The 17,677-nt window shown below is 34.9% G+C and overlaps 1 protein-coding gene across 2 annotated transcripts in view; it reads right to left on the bottom strand.

The window, feature by feature from the left end:
* The window catches only part of LOC145690471 (LETM1 domain-containing protein 1), a 30,498-nt gene extending 13,095 nt beyond the window's left edge, over positions 1–17,403 (bottom strand). Inside the window, exons 1-3 of one of the 2 annotated variants that reach the window (XM_081765385.1) lie at positions 17,095–17,403; positions 7,300–7,656; positions 4,544–4,832 (exon numbers count right to left, since the gene is read on the bottom strand). In XM_081765385.1, coding sequence (XP_081621511.1) covers positions 4,544–4,832; positions 7,300–7,656; positions 17,095–17,183 — 735 coding nt within the window. In that variant the 5' untranslated portion in view covers positions 17,184–17,403. The remainder of the gene's footprint in view (positions 1–4,543; positions 4,833–7,299; positions 7,657–17,094) is intronic. The other variant, XM_081765384.1, reaches the window with a different exon arrangement.
* Positions 17,404–17,677: the final 274 nt, after the last annotated feature.

Below are 17,677 nucleotides of genomic sequence, written 5' to 3'. Positions count from 1 at the left end.
ATGCCTGTAAAAGCTAAATAAAGACTTGGGTCAGTGATTCTCAACCTGTGTTCTGCAAAAGATCAGCAACTTTCCGTTTGCAACACTAAACAGTAGACACAAAGCCATACAAAAGGCTAATAATAGTAGACAAGCAAACCAGTGTAAGCTAACCAAAGAATTGCTATTTGAGCTAGTGAAGAAACTTTATAAGACATCTTCAAATAATATTACACATTAACGTTAAATTTCTTTATATATTTATTTATTTATTTATAAACTAAGAAATTGGCCACCCTTCTCCCCAATGAGCAGCTTTAACTTAAGAATTCTTTAAAAAATGTCAACAAACTGCTTCTATAAATTTCGAAGAAAATAAGATGCGCTCCTAAAAATAAACTAGAAAACAATACTTTAATGGAATTTCTCAATATTTCTTCGAATTTAATAAAATGAGAAAATGAAACAATGAGTTAAATTTTTTCAAAATAATGTGTAAATGTATCTGCAACTGTGAGAATGCAAACTGGGATTTTTTTTCCCCCTCAAACGCAAAAACATTTGAAAGTTTAACATAATTAAAGTTATAGGGAGCGAACATTACAACTGCCCATGCCAATTCCTTAACCTCTATTTTCTTGTACCGATTCCTTTGTTATTGCAATAGATCCTAATTGTTATTACAATAAAACATAAATTTCTTACGAGTATGTTATACACATTAGAAAACATATTAAAAGGTAACAAGAATTTTAGGAATGATCCAAAAAAATGGATCAAAAGATTGCAATCTTGGTCGATAATTAGTTTTTGGATCAGGAGCTACGAAATTTTTCAACGGCCCCTAAATCATCATCATCTCTCTTTTTTTTTTTTTTTTTTAATTACGGAGTAAGCATATCATACTGAGTTAAGTGATAGTTTGGGGTTAGCTGCACCATATGTAGTTCTCCTGATATAAGACCTACAAGAAAATTTTTGCCTGAAATATATTGGATCTTTTGATCCAAAAACAACTTAAATGATATTAAGTATGTAGGAACATTACTTACAAGTTTTTAACAATAATAGATAAGTATGATTACTTGTTTCAGTTACTTTTATTTGACTGCTTTAAAATTCTTGATCTCACTTTCAATTTCTTCTGATTCCAATCGCTGTTTTTGCCCAAGTCATCTCTTTCTTTCTATTTCTTTTAACTTAACCATTTTCCTCCGTTTAAGTACTGGCTGAGACCTCTATTTTCTCTTTCTTTTCTTTTTTCTTCCAAAGCCCAATCGTATCTTGTTCTCGCACCTTTCACAAGAAGTTAAGAGTTCTGAATCTGAAACACTGAGACATCTAATTCCACATATGTAGGCCAAACAATCTACCAGTTGTCGTTGGGATACTGAAGAAGCCTCTTGCAAATTTTCTACCAATAAACTTTTGTTAATAGAAATACCAGACACTACACTTGCATTTCCATGTGAAATAATCCATGTCATTTTCACAAGACTCCACAAGTGTTTGAATTCACTTTTGCCACTTAGAACTGATTTATAGAACTCATCAAGATTTGTTTTGCTTCCATCTGAATTAAAATAAGACGCCAACACACTTTTAGACGGCAAGACGAAACGACTGATGGAGTATTTCCAAGCACTTCGTCATCCTTATCCGGACAATTTTAGGTTTATGCAAGAAAACCTTAGGATCAAGGCATGAAATGGCACGAGTAAGAGGATATCAAAGAGGAAATTTTTCGAGTATTTTTTTCAGTAGTGCCTATCAAAAATTTTTGACAATCACTGAAGAAACTGCACTTGTCTACTTTCTTGACATCTTTAACCTTCCCAATGTATTTTTTTTTTTCTGCCCTGAATCTTATACCTACATTCTTTGGGGCTTTCAGATTACTTTTAACTTCTAGAGCTTGCCCTCAGTCTTCTTCATTGGACATCGGCATTTAAATTTTATCATATACTCTAAAAAAAAGTTTCAGTCTATTACGGTGTGAAAAAACATTGAGTAGTACCCTCATTTACTTAACAGTACTTCTACACTATTATGTTCCCAACAGAAAGAAATGCCACTATTTATAACGTGAACTGTAAAAAATCAAAATATCTTCATAAATTACATTCTTAATATTAGAAATAATGTTGTGTACAACTGTACACGAAGTAGTAACTACTTTAATTAACAAGTTTACATACCGTACTACAAATACAACTCCTAAAACTCAACGAAAATAATTTATTTGTAGTGCTTCTTTCAATAAATAATGACTGAATTATTGGCTTATCTTAACAAATAGGTAAGATGGACAATAGTTTCATTTCCTAAGAAAAATCCCCAATTTTCCCTGACTTCCCAGATTAAGCACCATTTTCCCTGACATTTGACCTTTGTTTCATTTTCCCTGACTTTTCCCTGTTTTCCAGATTTGTAAGAACCCTGAACACATTTCAGATTCTAAGTGTGAAAATTTTGATTCCCAAAAAAGTAACACCAAGGACGGCCCGTCATAAGGGGCCCGGCCTTCCCATCGTTTTTGTATTTACATAGAAAAATGTATGTATCTTAAGTTATCCTGCTAGTATTGTTCCTCTGTACTAAAAACAGTAGTTCTGCCTCCTTCAAATCAGTTTTTCGATGTCCTACTTATGCTTATGGGCACGCTATTCATGCGGTCAGTATAAAACAAAGGGGAAAAAGGGCCTGAGCTGTTTCAGTCTGGACTTGGTATCGTCTTGCACTGACTCGTGTGGCGAACAACGTGAAAACCAAGCTTAAATATAGGACCTCATCACACGATTGCACCCGACCCCTTCCGAACGAAAAGGTTTGAAGCTTGCTTGTCGCCAAAACTCGCTTTGTCTGTAGAGGTTGTTGATTCCGCATTTTCAGTTGTTTTGTCCCTTGACCTTGCTCTTTTGTCTTAATTCTGCTGAAGGGATTCAAAATCAACCGTGAGTTCACCCCTCAGTTTAAACGTGCATCATATTAAGGTTTTTTGAGCTATTTTCCCCCCTTTCCCTGTGGTTTCGTGAGGTTGTGCAAAAATGAATAAAGTAAGCGTGTTGTTTGAAAGTATTACGCGCGTTTTCAATAGGTGAATCCTCAGAACTTTTCCACTTTTAAACATTCCTTTCCGGAAAATGACTTAACAGTTGTATCTTGTTCCTATCCGATGCTGAACAAAGCTCAAATCCGAACTATCGGATGCATACAATAACGATATTCTTTGCGCAATTAATAACACCAGTGATTTATTACTATTTCTGCGTGACAATGTCTTAACAGATACATTTTCTGAGGTGTCAAAACAGGTGGGCATAGTGTTGTCAACGCCTGTAGCTACAGCAGAATCAGAACGTTATTTCAGTACATTAAAAAGGTCAAAACTTGTCTAAGGAATTGGATGAGCCAAGACAGACTAAATGCATTAACAATGTTGTCTACGCACAAAGACTTTATTACCACAATAAAGGAATTTAACACAGTTATAATAAGTTAGTATGATAAGTTGTGTGTTAGTATGATAAGTTCTACTCACTACAATTTCGAGTTTTTTAAGCAATTCACTTAATAATCAAATAATAATAATATCTTGGTAGTAATAGTAGTAGCAGTAACCATAAAGTCTTGGGGCTTGGCCCACCCTACCTTTTATTCCACGAACCACCACTGAGTAACAAATATATATACTGACGGGAATTCCCTGTAACTATTTGATCATCTTCCTTGTAAAAATAAGGATCATAACCATCACAATTCCAAATGTGCATAGGCAGTAACATGAAGACTATATAGAGATCTTTCCTGATGCTAGCAAGAATTTGTTTATAAGCTGAAAGTTTGGGAGGTTGTCCAATTGACTATTTATGACAGCAAAAGTTTCTGGTGTCCGAGTAGTGATGTCTATTTTCCTTTTAATATACTCCTGTAGCTTGTAATATTTCCAGTCATAGTAGTATGGTTTTACTTTCCGGGACAGCAACAAGTTGTTTAAACTCGACCTATTCGAAAAGCCCTTTCCATGGCGATCACACATTCGTTATTTCAATAAATGATTAAGGCACAATATACATAAGTTCTGGCAAGATGGCAAATAAATGACAGATCTACATAACCGAAAAACCTAACCTTCCCTAATTTACGATGCCGGTGTAATGATTCAATACACTTAAACGTTACACTTACCTCTATGTTCCTTGAAATCAGGTAGATTAAATGTAGTTTCTGGATATTTCGATAAACAAATGAATTTTTATTTTCAAAGAAATTCATGATTTTGTAGTCATCAAAGTCTCTTATAAAAAATTTACTCTGGACCACAGTTAAAATATGTAAGAAATTATCAATATGCAATTAAGTAGAAGCCTTGTCTGTTCAAAAAATCTCGAAATATTAAGAAGCTAAAATTCGCCTACCTGACTTCAAGAAACACAAGAGTAGGTTTAATTTAAATCAGTACTGCTTACGTTCATTGAGTAATTAAACTACAAAATTTTCTGCTGTACTCTCTATTATTATAAATATGTAAAATCAAATACTTAGGACGCTTCAATTCACTTACCACATGATAGGAGTACATGTACGTGAAATCGAAAGGTTCGCCAGCGAAAAATTCTTTGCAAGCCACAATTTGTTCCACAGTAGGATGAAGTCCACTACCAAGAAGCGACAATGTGCGGGACAGAGTCTTATGTAAATGGTGGCCTTTCACCTGTCTCAATCGCTCCTGAAGGCAACGAAACACTGGCCGATTGTTATACAATCGTTTGCGGAGATTTTGTACTGCGAAATCCGTTCGCTGTTGCAACGACCAAAAATGGCTGCACAGTAGCTGTTTTGGAAACATATACCTACGAAGAGAGAAAAAAGAAAGATAAAACTGCTGTTCTCAGCATCATCTATAAAATACCAACAATCATTGGAATAGTTAAGAAATAGTGTGTGTAACAATTTTACATTGAAATACAAATTTTCCCTTTTGGATATTCTTTATTGTGAATAGACGCTTGTTCAAAGTGATGTAAACTTAACTTAAATAATACATGATTTCTCGTTTTAAGATTGGCCGTATATTGATCAAAGGAGAGGAAAGCCGAGTCGAGTTTCGTTACTGTGAGCAATGAGCATATTTATTCAAGTGCGTATTGGACAAAGGCTTCTCCAACGTTACGACCCAGACACACAGACAATGTACTCACGCCTCTCTCTCTCTCTCTTCACATCATCATCTACCTCCCTCTGCCTCAGTTTGGCTGGCCTTCCTCTGGTCAATATACGCCCTACTTAAATAATAAAAAGTGTTAACATCTGTCTGGTGTTGCAGATGGTTTTGTAAGTTCCGACACAAAGTCTGCAATGGTTATTATCCACAGTTACAATACGAAAGTATACCTCAAGAAATCGTCGGTAGTGCATTTAAAAAAGGTTCGATTTCGATTGCGCTTGACGGCACAGAAGATCATGGCAGTGACAAAGAAATAAATAACAATCAATCTGAATCTTCTGACGGTGATAACTGACTGAACAATTAAATCGCTTATTTCACAAATAAATGTATTTGTATCTTTTTTTTCTATTTCCGGAAGAAGAAGATTGATTCATAATCGAATAAATACGGTAAACACTTAAGAAGAAATCTTTCAGGTTTACGCCCCACAGTATGCCGCCTAGGCTAAAGGAGATGATGATTATGATAAATTATGTTACATCTGTTACGGTAAAAGTATAGTTTTCTTTTTCAATATAAAGCTGTTTCAATGCGAATTGCAACATAACACTTGTGTTATTTGTTCATTTCTATCAACTCCAAAAGTGAGTTTAAACTTTTGACCGGTACTGTAATTAGGGGAAAAAGGAATTATATTACAAATTTTTCAACGGAGTATGGAGTTGTGTGATTTTCTCATCTATAGACATAAGACATGATTGCTAATTAAACTCCAACTGACCCAAGCAGTATATATATTTGTAACGTTTAATTCTTCCGTTACATTCCCTAGTTCCAAATATATTGAATATTTATAAAGTACACGAGAGTACAATGAATTACACAACACAGTTATGCACTTTTGGATATACAGTGCGCGCGGAAAGTTTTGACGCCTAAAGCTTAGTGTAAATATATTTTTCGCGTTTTTACACACCATCTGCGTACTTCCTTAATGACACCGCGTAAAGTTTTGTCGCTCGCTGGCAGGAAACACCCGCCTGTGTTACTTGCTGTAGAGTAACAAGCCGAAACTGTAACATAAATATATAATCTTAAAATATATATACTGCTTTGGTCAGTTAGAGTTTTATTAGCAATTTTGAATTTTCCAAAGCTGCAATGAGTAATTTACAAGACATAAGACAAATAACCTTCATATGAAATTTTACTGAAGAGTAAGTACCATTGCGAAAATAGATTGATTATGGAGATTTGATACTGGACAAAGCACAGTTTCTGGAAGATAGTGCTAGTGAAGACAGCATTCAAGAATGGGTTGACACACTAGTGAATGAAAGAAGAAGAGAGAGGTTCTCCCAGCCAATCACCCTGTTGGGAGAAAGAAACCAGCCACATGCAGAAGCATGACAACTTATTATTCAGCACAAAAACAGGAATAGCAAACAAAAATAGCAATCAATTAAAATCTTCATTATAATTATGAAAAATCTGACATACAGTATTTCTGTAAATTTCAAGGACAGAAATGCATTTACATGGACATTTACAGGACAAAATCAACTCACGGACATTTCTAGGTTTTCCAGGACGAGTAAAAACCCTGATTAATGGAATGGTGGAACGAAGGAAGTAGGAGGAAACGGGAGAACCCCGAGGAAACTCATGCACATGGTGTTAGTCCACAACAAAGCTGATCTGATGCGAGCTGGGATCGAACCAAGGACTCCATGCACCAGAGGCGAACGCTCTACACTGAGCCACCGCGGCCAACACTTAAGCAAAGATACCTGAAAATGTCAATATGAAGTTAACACAACGGACTATACATTTTTCTTTTCCAGAAGTTCCATTATTTTAAACACGTGGCTTAAACCAGTCAACTCTAGTTAAACAACATCGAACAATAACCAATATTATCCACACTCGGTCACCATATTGGACAAGATTTTGCAAGAAGATACTATATTTTCATTTGATAAACACTCTTAACTAATTTTATCTCTGTGTTCCTATATAATACTTTTATGTGTGTGTTTTTTAACTTTCTTCCCGATATATATATATATATATATATATATATTTTGTGGAAAATTCACAAGATAACACGTTACTCCTACAATAAAGGAAGTTCCTTGATCAATACTTACGCTAATGGAAATATCACGTAGTTGGTAAATGGTAATGCGGATAGTAAAATAACTGGGGCTACTTTAAACATATCTTTCGGCATCCGGAAGTATATTTCAATTTCACGCCGAGTGAGGACACTGTATCCTTTTCTTGGATTGTGAACTATTCTGGCAATTCTTACAAACTGCTTGAGGTCATTGTAGAAGTCTCTGGTGCCCACTGAGAAGACTCGATATACCCGCATAGCAGACGGGAATTTGACTTCCAAGGCCTTCTGGTACTTCTCAACATATTCGATGTAACGTTGAACGATATACCGTCGAATTCGCAACTTCCTCTTTTCATTTTTCGTGATCTCTGTGCCGTTCAGGAGCCTGAAAGAAGAAGAAAATACTTAAGTTCTCTCTGCATTTTGCTACTACAAACATCCGTTTACTATAATTTAAAACAAAAGCAAGAATTATAAATCAAATTTTGTACTAACCTTGATGCTCTATAATCCATAAGTTGATTTTTTACCGCAATAGAATTCGAAACGTGGCTTCTATCTTCTAGTGAAGAGTGATAACGATTGCTACTTGATTCATGTGCCTATAGTCAGCATTTGGTTAAACAGAATCATTTCTACGAACTAAATACTGTAAATCATTATGTTGGTAAGCACTTTGTAGATATAGTTTGTCAGATTGGCATAAAAGGTGTTGAGTTTTATAATGGTGCTAATACTAGAAGAAGAAAGAATTTAGGATTTTAGATTTCTGTGCTTTCGGCATCTATGACCATTTAGCCCGCCACGTATGAAAGATGATACAATATCATCCGGGGAAACGAAAGGAAGAAGGGACTGGGGAAAGAAGGAAGCAACCCGGGACCTGTAAGTTAGGTGCCATTCCGGCATTTGCCTGGTATGAATGAGGAAAATCCAGGAAAACCTCATTCAGGATCGCTGACCTGAAAAAGCTTTTCGAACTTTTCAGACCGAGTGCCCCCACCGAAAATCGAACCCAGGACCGCTCGCACCGAAGGCGAGAGCGTTAGCGACTACGCTACGCAGGGCCACTAGAAGAAAAAAGACACAATTGATAATTTGTTGAATTTTTTGTAACTTTGTTCTATGTATCGGGGAATGGAAGAAATATAATGATTCGGTATATTTATATTGTATAATGTTTATATCTGTTGAATATTTAGTTATTGTTTGAGTAATTAAGCAGTATTGATCTCTTCCTGGTCTTCGTGGTTTTGGCCGTGTCTTCCAATAGTTTGTCTGCTGACCTAAAGATGGGGACACTGTCTCATGCACCATCTCAAAGCCTACCAGGGTGGAAAAAATAATGATTTAAAAAAATCATTTTTGTTGATTTTTTATTTAAATCAAATCTTTCTCCTCGTAAAATACAAGTCGTGAACTGAAGAAAAAACATTACAACTTAGTATTCAATGTTAATTATGCCATTTACGTGAAAGTATTGGGGTTTAATTTTGAATTCATCCCAATCTTTAACCTATTTCAATTCCAATGTTTCTTATGCATTATGGACAAAGTACAGCAACGTTTATCAACATGACTTTTTTTTTTTCACAAAAGTTACTGATATTTGGCAGGGGCATATTAAAAAAAAAAATCTGACCTTGCTAGCGGCATGAAATACATATAAAGTACGTACATAAATTTCGACTAAAATTAATTAACTAACTCCATAGCCTATAGAAGCCGGAGGTTCAATGCCGCGCTCACAAAAGCTCTCCATTGACTTCTATCCTTAGCCAACTGAATCCAGTTTCTACTTTGTATTCCTATTTCTACGAGATGCATTTTAATATTGTTCTCCCATTTGCGCCTAGTCTTCCTAATGGTCGTTTTCCGATTGGTCTTTCAGTTAAGACTTTGAAAGTGTTCCTAATTTCTTCCATCCTGCCTACATGACCTGCCCACCTGAGTCTCCTAGACTTGATGACCCTAACAATATTTGGTAAACCGTATAAATTATGAAGTTCCTCGTTATGAAGTTTCCGCCATTCCCCATTCTCGTTCCTCTTGGGTCCAAATATTCGTCTTAGGATCTTGTTCTCAAATACTTTCAGTCTATGCTCTTCCCTCATCGTAAGCGACCATGTTTCACAACCATACAGAACAACAGGCATGATTATCGTTTTATACATTTTAAGCTTCAAATTCCTCGACATAATTCGCGACAAGAAGAGATTTTGAACTGAATAATAAGACGAATTCCTTGCTTTTAGTGGACACTTAATTTCTTCGTGAATATCGTTTTCGTCTGTTAATATTGATCCTAGATATTTGAAAGTATCCACTTTATCAAAAGTATTATTCGACATTTTAACGCATCCAAAATTTCCTGTCTTACAATCCCGAGGAACTTCTATGTAGGGGAGAGTTCCCGATATCGCACCGGGTTCTAAATCGCACCACCCCTAGTTTAAAAAGAACCGTAGTACTAACAAGCCATTTAATAGTTAAATTAAGTACTTAAACATATTTCCATAATTACAGAGTAAACTGACGACGTTCGGTAAGTTATGTGTGTGTGCAATTGCAGCACAATATAATTGGAGTATTCCTTACTATTTTTCGGGGTATTTCAGAGTAGAATATGGATTAAGGTAAAAGAATTAGCTTATGTTTCAATAAGTAGTAATAAACAATATACCATTAATATTATAGTGACAAACTCAAGTTGTTATTTTTTTTTTAATTTGTGAGAGATGTAAAGAATAATTTTTAAAAAATGATGTAGTTTCCCAAATCGCACTACTACCGTGTGTCCGAAATCGCACCAGTGCGATTTTGGCTCCCATGATGAATTGTTTTTCGGTTACAATTCACACAAGGTGGGCGCATGGCAATATGGAAAATGGTCTCCAGAGCCTATGAATCGTGCTTTGAATAAATATATAGAAAATAAAGTGACGTTGCCCAGCCCAATAGTAGGAGGAAATAGAACTACCAACATGCAACCACAAAGAACAGAAGTACTCTCATCAAGTCCTTAAAATAAATAAATAAATAAATAAATAAAATAAAAATAAATAAATAAAATAAAAATAAATAAATAAAATAAAATAAAAATAAATAAATAACGGCAAAGGCAATCAAGAGTATCCAAACGTGTGAAGAGATCTAATCTTTCTGAACCGTCACCTAGGTCTGTACGGGACAGGACGTTTGGGCGCCGCCATTTGGGCGCGGACGTTTTGGCGCTGCCGTTTGGGCGCCGGACGTTTGGGCGCAAAGTCGTTTAGGCGCCAGACGTTTGGGCGCGAGGTACATAGTAAAAATCACAATTTACGACATATAAAGTAAGCTAGGCACTGAAAACTAAGCGCCAATCAAGATATATACATTTCCTACACTTCTATCTTTATCTCACCTCATTTATCTGTATATTTTCTATCTCTATCTTATTTATTCATCTAAATTAAATAGTTTAATGCGTTTGTGGCATTTGTTGCCTAACCTCGTCATGGATTGATTTTTCGCTTGTTCACGATTCTTGTACTTCTGATCTAATTTTTGTATTATATAAGAAAGCTAGAAAATAAAGGAATCAGACGAACTGTTAATTTTCTTAATGTTAATTAAAACATATTGATTTATTTTTTGTATTTTTTTAAAGAAAGTTAATAATTACATATTTATGAATATTAAAATTTGTTTTCTTTCGTATTACGTTTGCCAAACTCTTCTCTTCCTTAAGTCCAATAAAGAACTACCAATAAAAGATTGCAGCGTAGTCGCTAACACTCTCGCCTTCGGTGTGATCGGTCCCGGGTTCGATTCCCGGTGGGGGCACTCGGTCGAAAAAGTGTAACACGCTCTTTCAGGCCAGCCACCCTGAATGAGGTTTTCCTGGGTTTTCTTCATTCACATCAGGCAAATGCCGGGGTGGTACCTATTTTATAGGTCCAGGCCGCTTCCTTCCTTCCCCAATCCTTTCTTCCTTCCCTTTCCCTGGATAGTGTGCTCCCTCAAACGTGACGGGCTAAATGGCCTTAGATGCCGAGAGCCCAGAAATCTAAAAATCCTATATCCTAATCGAGTTGAGGGAAAGATATTTTGCATACATGGTGTCTAAGACATATTTTGCATACAGGATGTCTAACACATTGAGTTTAGGAACTGTAGTATGCCGTATTTCTGGTATCACTTTTTTTTTATTAACATTCCAATATAAAAATAAAAACTTAACACACATTTTTTTCGTCCCATTGTAAGCATTTAATCTGCATTAAAGAAAGTGGCGAAAGAAAAAAAAGCAACGATTTCAAAGTGAAAAATAATAGTTAAGTGTACATATATTGGTCATTTAGCCACTAGAAATGTGTTTGACATTCACACTTATTGCGTAACTACAGTAGAAGGCCTGCTTTAAGTTTTTTAATGGAATAGGCTCACTATGTATGTAACAGGGTGGAAAAAAATCATGATTTTTTTAATAAAAATCATTTTTGTTGATTTTTTTGATTTAAATCGATTTTTTTGATTTAAATCAAATCTTTCTCCTGGTATAATACAAGTCGCGAATTGAAGATAAAGCATTAGGAATTAGTATTAAATGCTAATTATGCCATTTAAGTGAAAGTATTGGGGTTGAATTTTGAATTATCCCCAATCGTTAACCTATATCAATCCCAAACAATGTTTCTTAACCCTTTTAAATTATGGCTCTTTTTAAAGGTAAATTATAGACTTTCAGTCAAGCAGCTACATCACCATCCCTATTTATCCTGGGATCATGGTACATGCATCACTCTCTTTAGAATAGAACAGCTTTTGAAACGGTAACATTCATATTTCCTTATCATGTCCCTGAAGCGGGAAATTTTGAGAGTAATCGGCATTTTTTTAAACTTTTTATTTTTAATTTGGTCTCCTCTGGATACTCCTGTGTTACAGCACGGATCTCAAAATCAACTGGGAAATGCTAAGGGGTGTACTAAATGTGTGTACAAAATTTCAAGCTTCTCTTTTGAGTAGTAAGAGTGAGGAAACTATTTAACAATGAGCTAAGAACATTCCCACAATGCCCCAGATGACCCGGATTTAATATAAAAATTTCCTCAGACATCCCTATTTATTCTAAAATCATGATTTGTACATTATTCTCTTCAGAATAAAACAAATTTTCAAACAGCCCTTCAAATGTCTCCATCGTGTATCTGGGGCGGGTAAATCACAAAAAAAGGAATTTTCTGTTAAAAATGTCTTTTTTTTTAATTACCTCTGTGGACCCCTTCCCCTGTTTTAAGGCAGAGATCTGAAACAAATCTGAAAAATACTGAGGGGTGCATTGAGTAAATGTGCAAAATTTCAATCTTGTAGGTGCAAAAGTAAGCCCGTGAAAAATAATATTCCCCAAATACCCCAGATTCCCGTATAAAACAGGATCTCAGGTAACAGTTTCCTGAGACATCCCTATTTATCCTAGGAGCATAGTATGTACATCATTTTCTTCAGAACAGAACAGCCTTTCAAACGGTACCATTCATATGTCTTCATCTGAGACGGGAAAATCACGAAAAAAGCTATTTTTTGTTAAAAATATCCTTTTTTAAACATTTTTGCCCCTCTGGACCCCGCTGTTTCCACGCAGAGATCTGAAAACATCTGAAAATTATTAAGGGGTACACTGAACGAGTGTGCAAAATTTCAGTCTTCTGAATGCAAAATGTAACCCGCCAAATAATAATAATAATAATACCCATAACAAAAAATATCTTTTTAAATTTATGACGTCATCACACACTATGCCTCAACGCAGAAAGGCGTGGCAGGGTAGGCAAAAACCATGGTTTTTATTGAAAAAAAAAACAACAAAAAATCAGTTTTTTTTGTTTAAACCTGTTTTTTTGGTTTAAACCAGTTTTTTTTAATTAAATAATTTACTCTATGTATTTATATCACATATGAACAGAAATAAGTTTGTTTCACTTTGGTGTTATTATGCAACAACCGGGTTGTGCTGGAACGGATCACATAAGCTTAAAGCGGAGTCCAAACCGTTTCTCGTCTCTTACATCCGAAACAAATTGTCCTCCATTTGAACTTGAAAACTGGACTAATTGGCCACAAATGCGATACGTCTGCCGACTCACTCACGAAGGACTCCTGATACGTTGTACTGATCTTTACATACTTTTAATATAATTGTCTAATTGTCAAGAGTCATTTCAGAAGGACAAAAAGATAAACAGTTGCACAATTGAAACCATTATACAGAATTACATATGAACAGTTTCAAAATACTGCAGAGTACAGAACTAATTTAGTCCAAATTAGTTCACTACGACTTTAATTAGTCCAAGTTAAAGAAATACAACGACGTAATTTTCATATCAGTAAGAAAAGTGAATAAAAATAAGAATTATTTGAGTCGACTTTGGCTCTGACCCATTTATACACAAATAGATACCAAAGATGTTTCTGATTTCAGTATATGCCTCTCGGGGGGTTTGTATGACCCCCCTTCCCCGAAGTACGATATTTTGATGTATATTATCAATAGTAAACATTACTAAAACAATACAATATTTAGAATCTTCCTTTGATTGCAATTGCATAACAATAATAACAAACTATTAAAAAAAATCACAAAAGAAACATTCATAACCTTACAAAAAAGTTGCTTTTGTAGTATAGGGCTAATTTCTTTGAGTAATGAATGGGGAATTTAAATTTGAATATAATAGGAATAATATGCGGGAGTGACATCCGATAACCCACTAATATGTGTGTTGAAGATTTTACGAAAACTTACACTTTTACAAACATTTTTCGTTTTTTGCATGGTTTAAACCAGCCAACCCTGCGTGAAAGCATATGTAACGTTTTCTAAAATGCCTCCAGCCTTACAGAAAACGAAGTAAAATGCCTTATTGGTACTTTTTAAATTGAATAATGAAGATTCTACCATATCTTAAAATAGGTGATATAATTTAAAAGGTCAAGCATTAAGGAAAAAGTACAGCAACGTTTATCAAAAAGACACTTTTTTTGATTGAGACACAGGGGCCTATTTTTAAAAACTCAGAATCAGCTTGCGGCATGAAATACATAAACTTCGCCTAAAGTTATAAAATTAACAAAAAAAGGGGGGACAGGATCCCTCTAAATACGCCCTATTATCTGAGGACAAACAAACAGACACGCACAAAAAAGAATTTTCGTCTTAAATGTCAATGGTGATTTCCCCGTTGGAATAGTTAACGATTTTAAAACCCAAACCCAATGTTACGAAAAGAAGAAAGAAGGATTGCTCCGTTACCTGTTTAAAACGGGATTTTCCCTAATCATCCTCTGCATGACACTTCTTTTCATACTATACTGTACATTTGAGTCTCATTGTATTATGATTATTAACTTCCATAATCGAAATAAGAGAACAGAAACGGGATTTTACTTATTTTCATTTTAAATTAATTTATTTAGGAATTCGATTTAAATCAAGGATTTTTATTAAAAAAATCAAGTGATTTAAATCTTGATTTAAATCGTGATTTAAATCAGACTGATTTAAATCAATCCACCCTGGTATGTAATGCAGTCAATCATATGTAGTCTGGTCGACTTACATTTGGCTTGAAAAGTTATCAAATAAAAAGCACACTTAACTTTCGTTGAAACTTAAATTTACAAAATTTAATTGTTAATTCAGTTTTTATAATTTTGAAATTCCAGTATTTCTAGTATGTAAAACAAAATCCAGTATAATTCAAGGACTTCCACTACAGTAGACACCTTGTGATATCTTGATTCGAACTTAGTACTCAGCGCCTAACATAACGACTTTTTAACTCGCGCCCAAACGTCTGGCGCCCAAACGTCCAGTGCCCAAACGGCGGGGCCCAAACGTCCGCGCCCAAACGTCACGTACCGGGTCTGTATGTGCTTCAGGAAACCTTAATACCATAAAATGTATACGAAAAGTAGATAAATCCAAATCACGATGCTCCGAGCTACTTATTCACAGTGTTTCAAATGTGCCTTTTGAAATCAACGAACAAGATTGGTTTTGCGTCCTTTGTCTGCAAAATTTAGTCGAAGATATGGTACACAGTGTTTTGTGTAAAGTCTGGATACATGAGTCTTGTGCGGGTGTTTCAGGAGATGAACGTGTATTCCAATATGATTTTTGTGCACATAAGTTGTAGCTGTCTGTTTTCCATAAATATACATACTTTACGTTTCATAGGATTATGAACAATATTGCTCATTGGATCAACAATATGGATATTTTTTTCTTTAATGATATGTTCTTCCTCGTATTAATAACACTGAGATAAAAGAATGTGATATATGATAGATATATTAATTTGTTTTACTTCTAGGTTGCATTTCTACTTAGCTTATTTCTAAGGTGTTATTTCTGTGCTCGGTTATTTACATTGCAGTATTTTTTCTTTTTAAAGATGTATTATACCTCATCTTAATATAACATAAACAAAATAATCCGATATTCCATGGAAATGATTTGTTTTACCCATATGCATTACTGTAAGATTTGCATATATTCAAATGGCGGTGCGATTTTGGCTTCACATGGTGCGATCACATGGTGCGATTTGGGAAACCTGTTACGTAAATCGCACCAATCAAAGGCTTCTAAAATACCATTTTTATCATGATAATGATAAGATATTGTTATGAAATCACTGTAAAAGAATTGGAAAACTATAAAGTTCAATATGATCAAAAAATCATTTTAAATTTCTTCAAAAGTTTCGAATTAAAACAATTTATGGAAAAAGTGGTGCGATTTTGGCTACTCTCCCCCATTTAGTACATAAATTTCGCCTAAAAGTTTTAATTTTTTTTTTCGGAGAGGGGATCGGACCCTCTAAAATATGCCACTATTATCTGGAAACACAAATAGACGTGGACACAAAAGAATTTTCGTCTTAAATGTCCATGGTGATTTCCCCGTTGGAATAGTAAACGGTTTAAAAACCCTATGTTAATAAGAGAAGAAAGCAGGATTCACTCGTTACCCGTTCAAAACGGGATTTTCCCTAATCATTCTCTGCATGATAATCGTTTTCATACTGTGCTTACATACATTTCAGTCTCATTGCATTATTATTATTATCTTCCATAATCGAAATAACCGAACAGGGTTATAGTTAAGGAGCCGTACTTCCCATTTAGGGAAGGACGAGAAACGCCATACTTTCAGGAATTATTCATTGACTATCTAGGATGTTAAAAAGTAGGTAATAGACTGAGTTCTTGCCCTTGTACTTAGGGTGTTTAGGTAGTGCAACAGTAAGATGTATCCTCGTGCACGGGAGATGAGAAGTAGCTGTTCTTAGCTATTACCCAGAACAGACACGAGCTTTTACTTCTTTTCTCTTTAAATTAATTTATTTCGGAATTGATTTAAATCAATTTTTATTTAAAAAATCAAGTGATTTAAATCAATCCACCCTGCTGCAAACTATTTGAAGACAAGGCTAAAATCGCCAAGAGATTTATATAATAGGAGGGGGGTTCCTTAATCTATAGTAAGACAACATTGGAAACAGATTCATGTATACCGCATCCGGGGCAGCCATCATCGGAACATTATCCATAAAATTTGACCCTTGCACTGTTGATGTACTCCAATACTAGGGTAATTTTCAGACAATATGTGCTTCAAGTTTAGCCCTCTTATATCAAAGCCAGATTTAAAATAAAAGAAATAGTTCAACTTGCATGCAGCACAAACAGCTAAAAGCAGATGGCCTCAAATTATATATAGAATGATGATATTAACTTATTCGAAACTTTACACTAAAAATTATATACATACCTACGTTTGGTAACATCGCATCTATTGATACTCGTAGTGAAAAGTGCTCGTTGGTATAAATGGTTAAAAAACAGGCGCATGTTATTCATGTTATAAGATCACAGAAACTTATATCCGCTCGCCACGACTTTCTAATACGCATTATCTATTACATTCTCATTGCTTGATGTTATATGAAATAAGATCCCTATTGGGATTTTACAATAGCTATTCGAAATTTTAGCCCCATAATCAAACAAATTAAATTTTAGAGCGCCGCACAAATCGGGCAATTCAAGGACAGTAAAACTTCTTCTTCTTTTCCAAATCAACTATCACATAATTGGGGGACTCGTACATAAATCATGTAGGCTACGAATATAGGGTTGTCTTAAATGTACCCTACAAGTAGAATTTTTGAAATGAAAGCTAAATTGTCCAAAAGTAAAGGTCACAATCAGGAAAAGAGAACATCAAAATCAGGAGAGAAATTCAGACTATGAAAGAGGGTCAAGTACTCAGAAGGACGAAGATAGAAAGGTGGGGAAAAGTGATAAATGTATAATGAAGAAAGGAAAAAGCGTACAGGAAGAAGGGGATATAG

Source organism: Thermobia domestica, chromosome 7 (assembly GCF_964235325.1).
Source record: "Thermobia domestica chromosome 7, izTheDome1.hap1.1, whole genome shotgun sequence".
Classification (NCBI taxonomy): Eukaryota; Metazoa; Arthropoda; class Insecta; order Zygentoma; family Lepismatidae; genus Thermobia; species Thermobia domestica.
The sequence above is the reverse complement of the archived record's forward strand: the minus strand, read 5'-3'. Positions and strand labels throughout refer to the sequence as shown.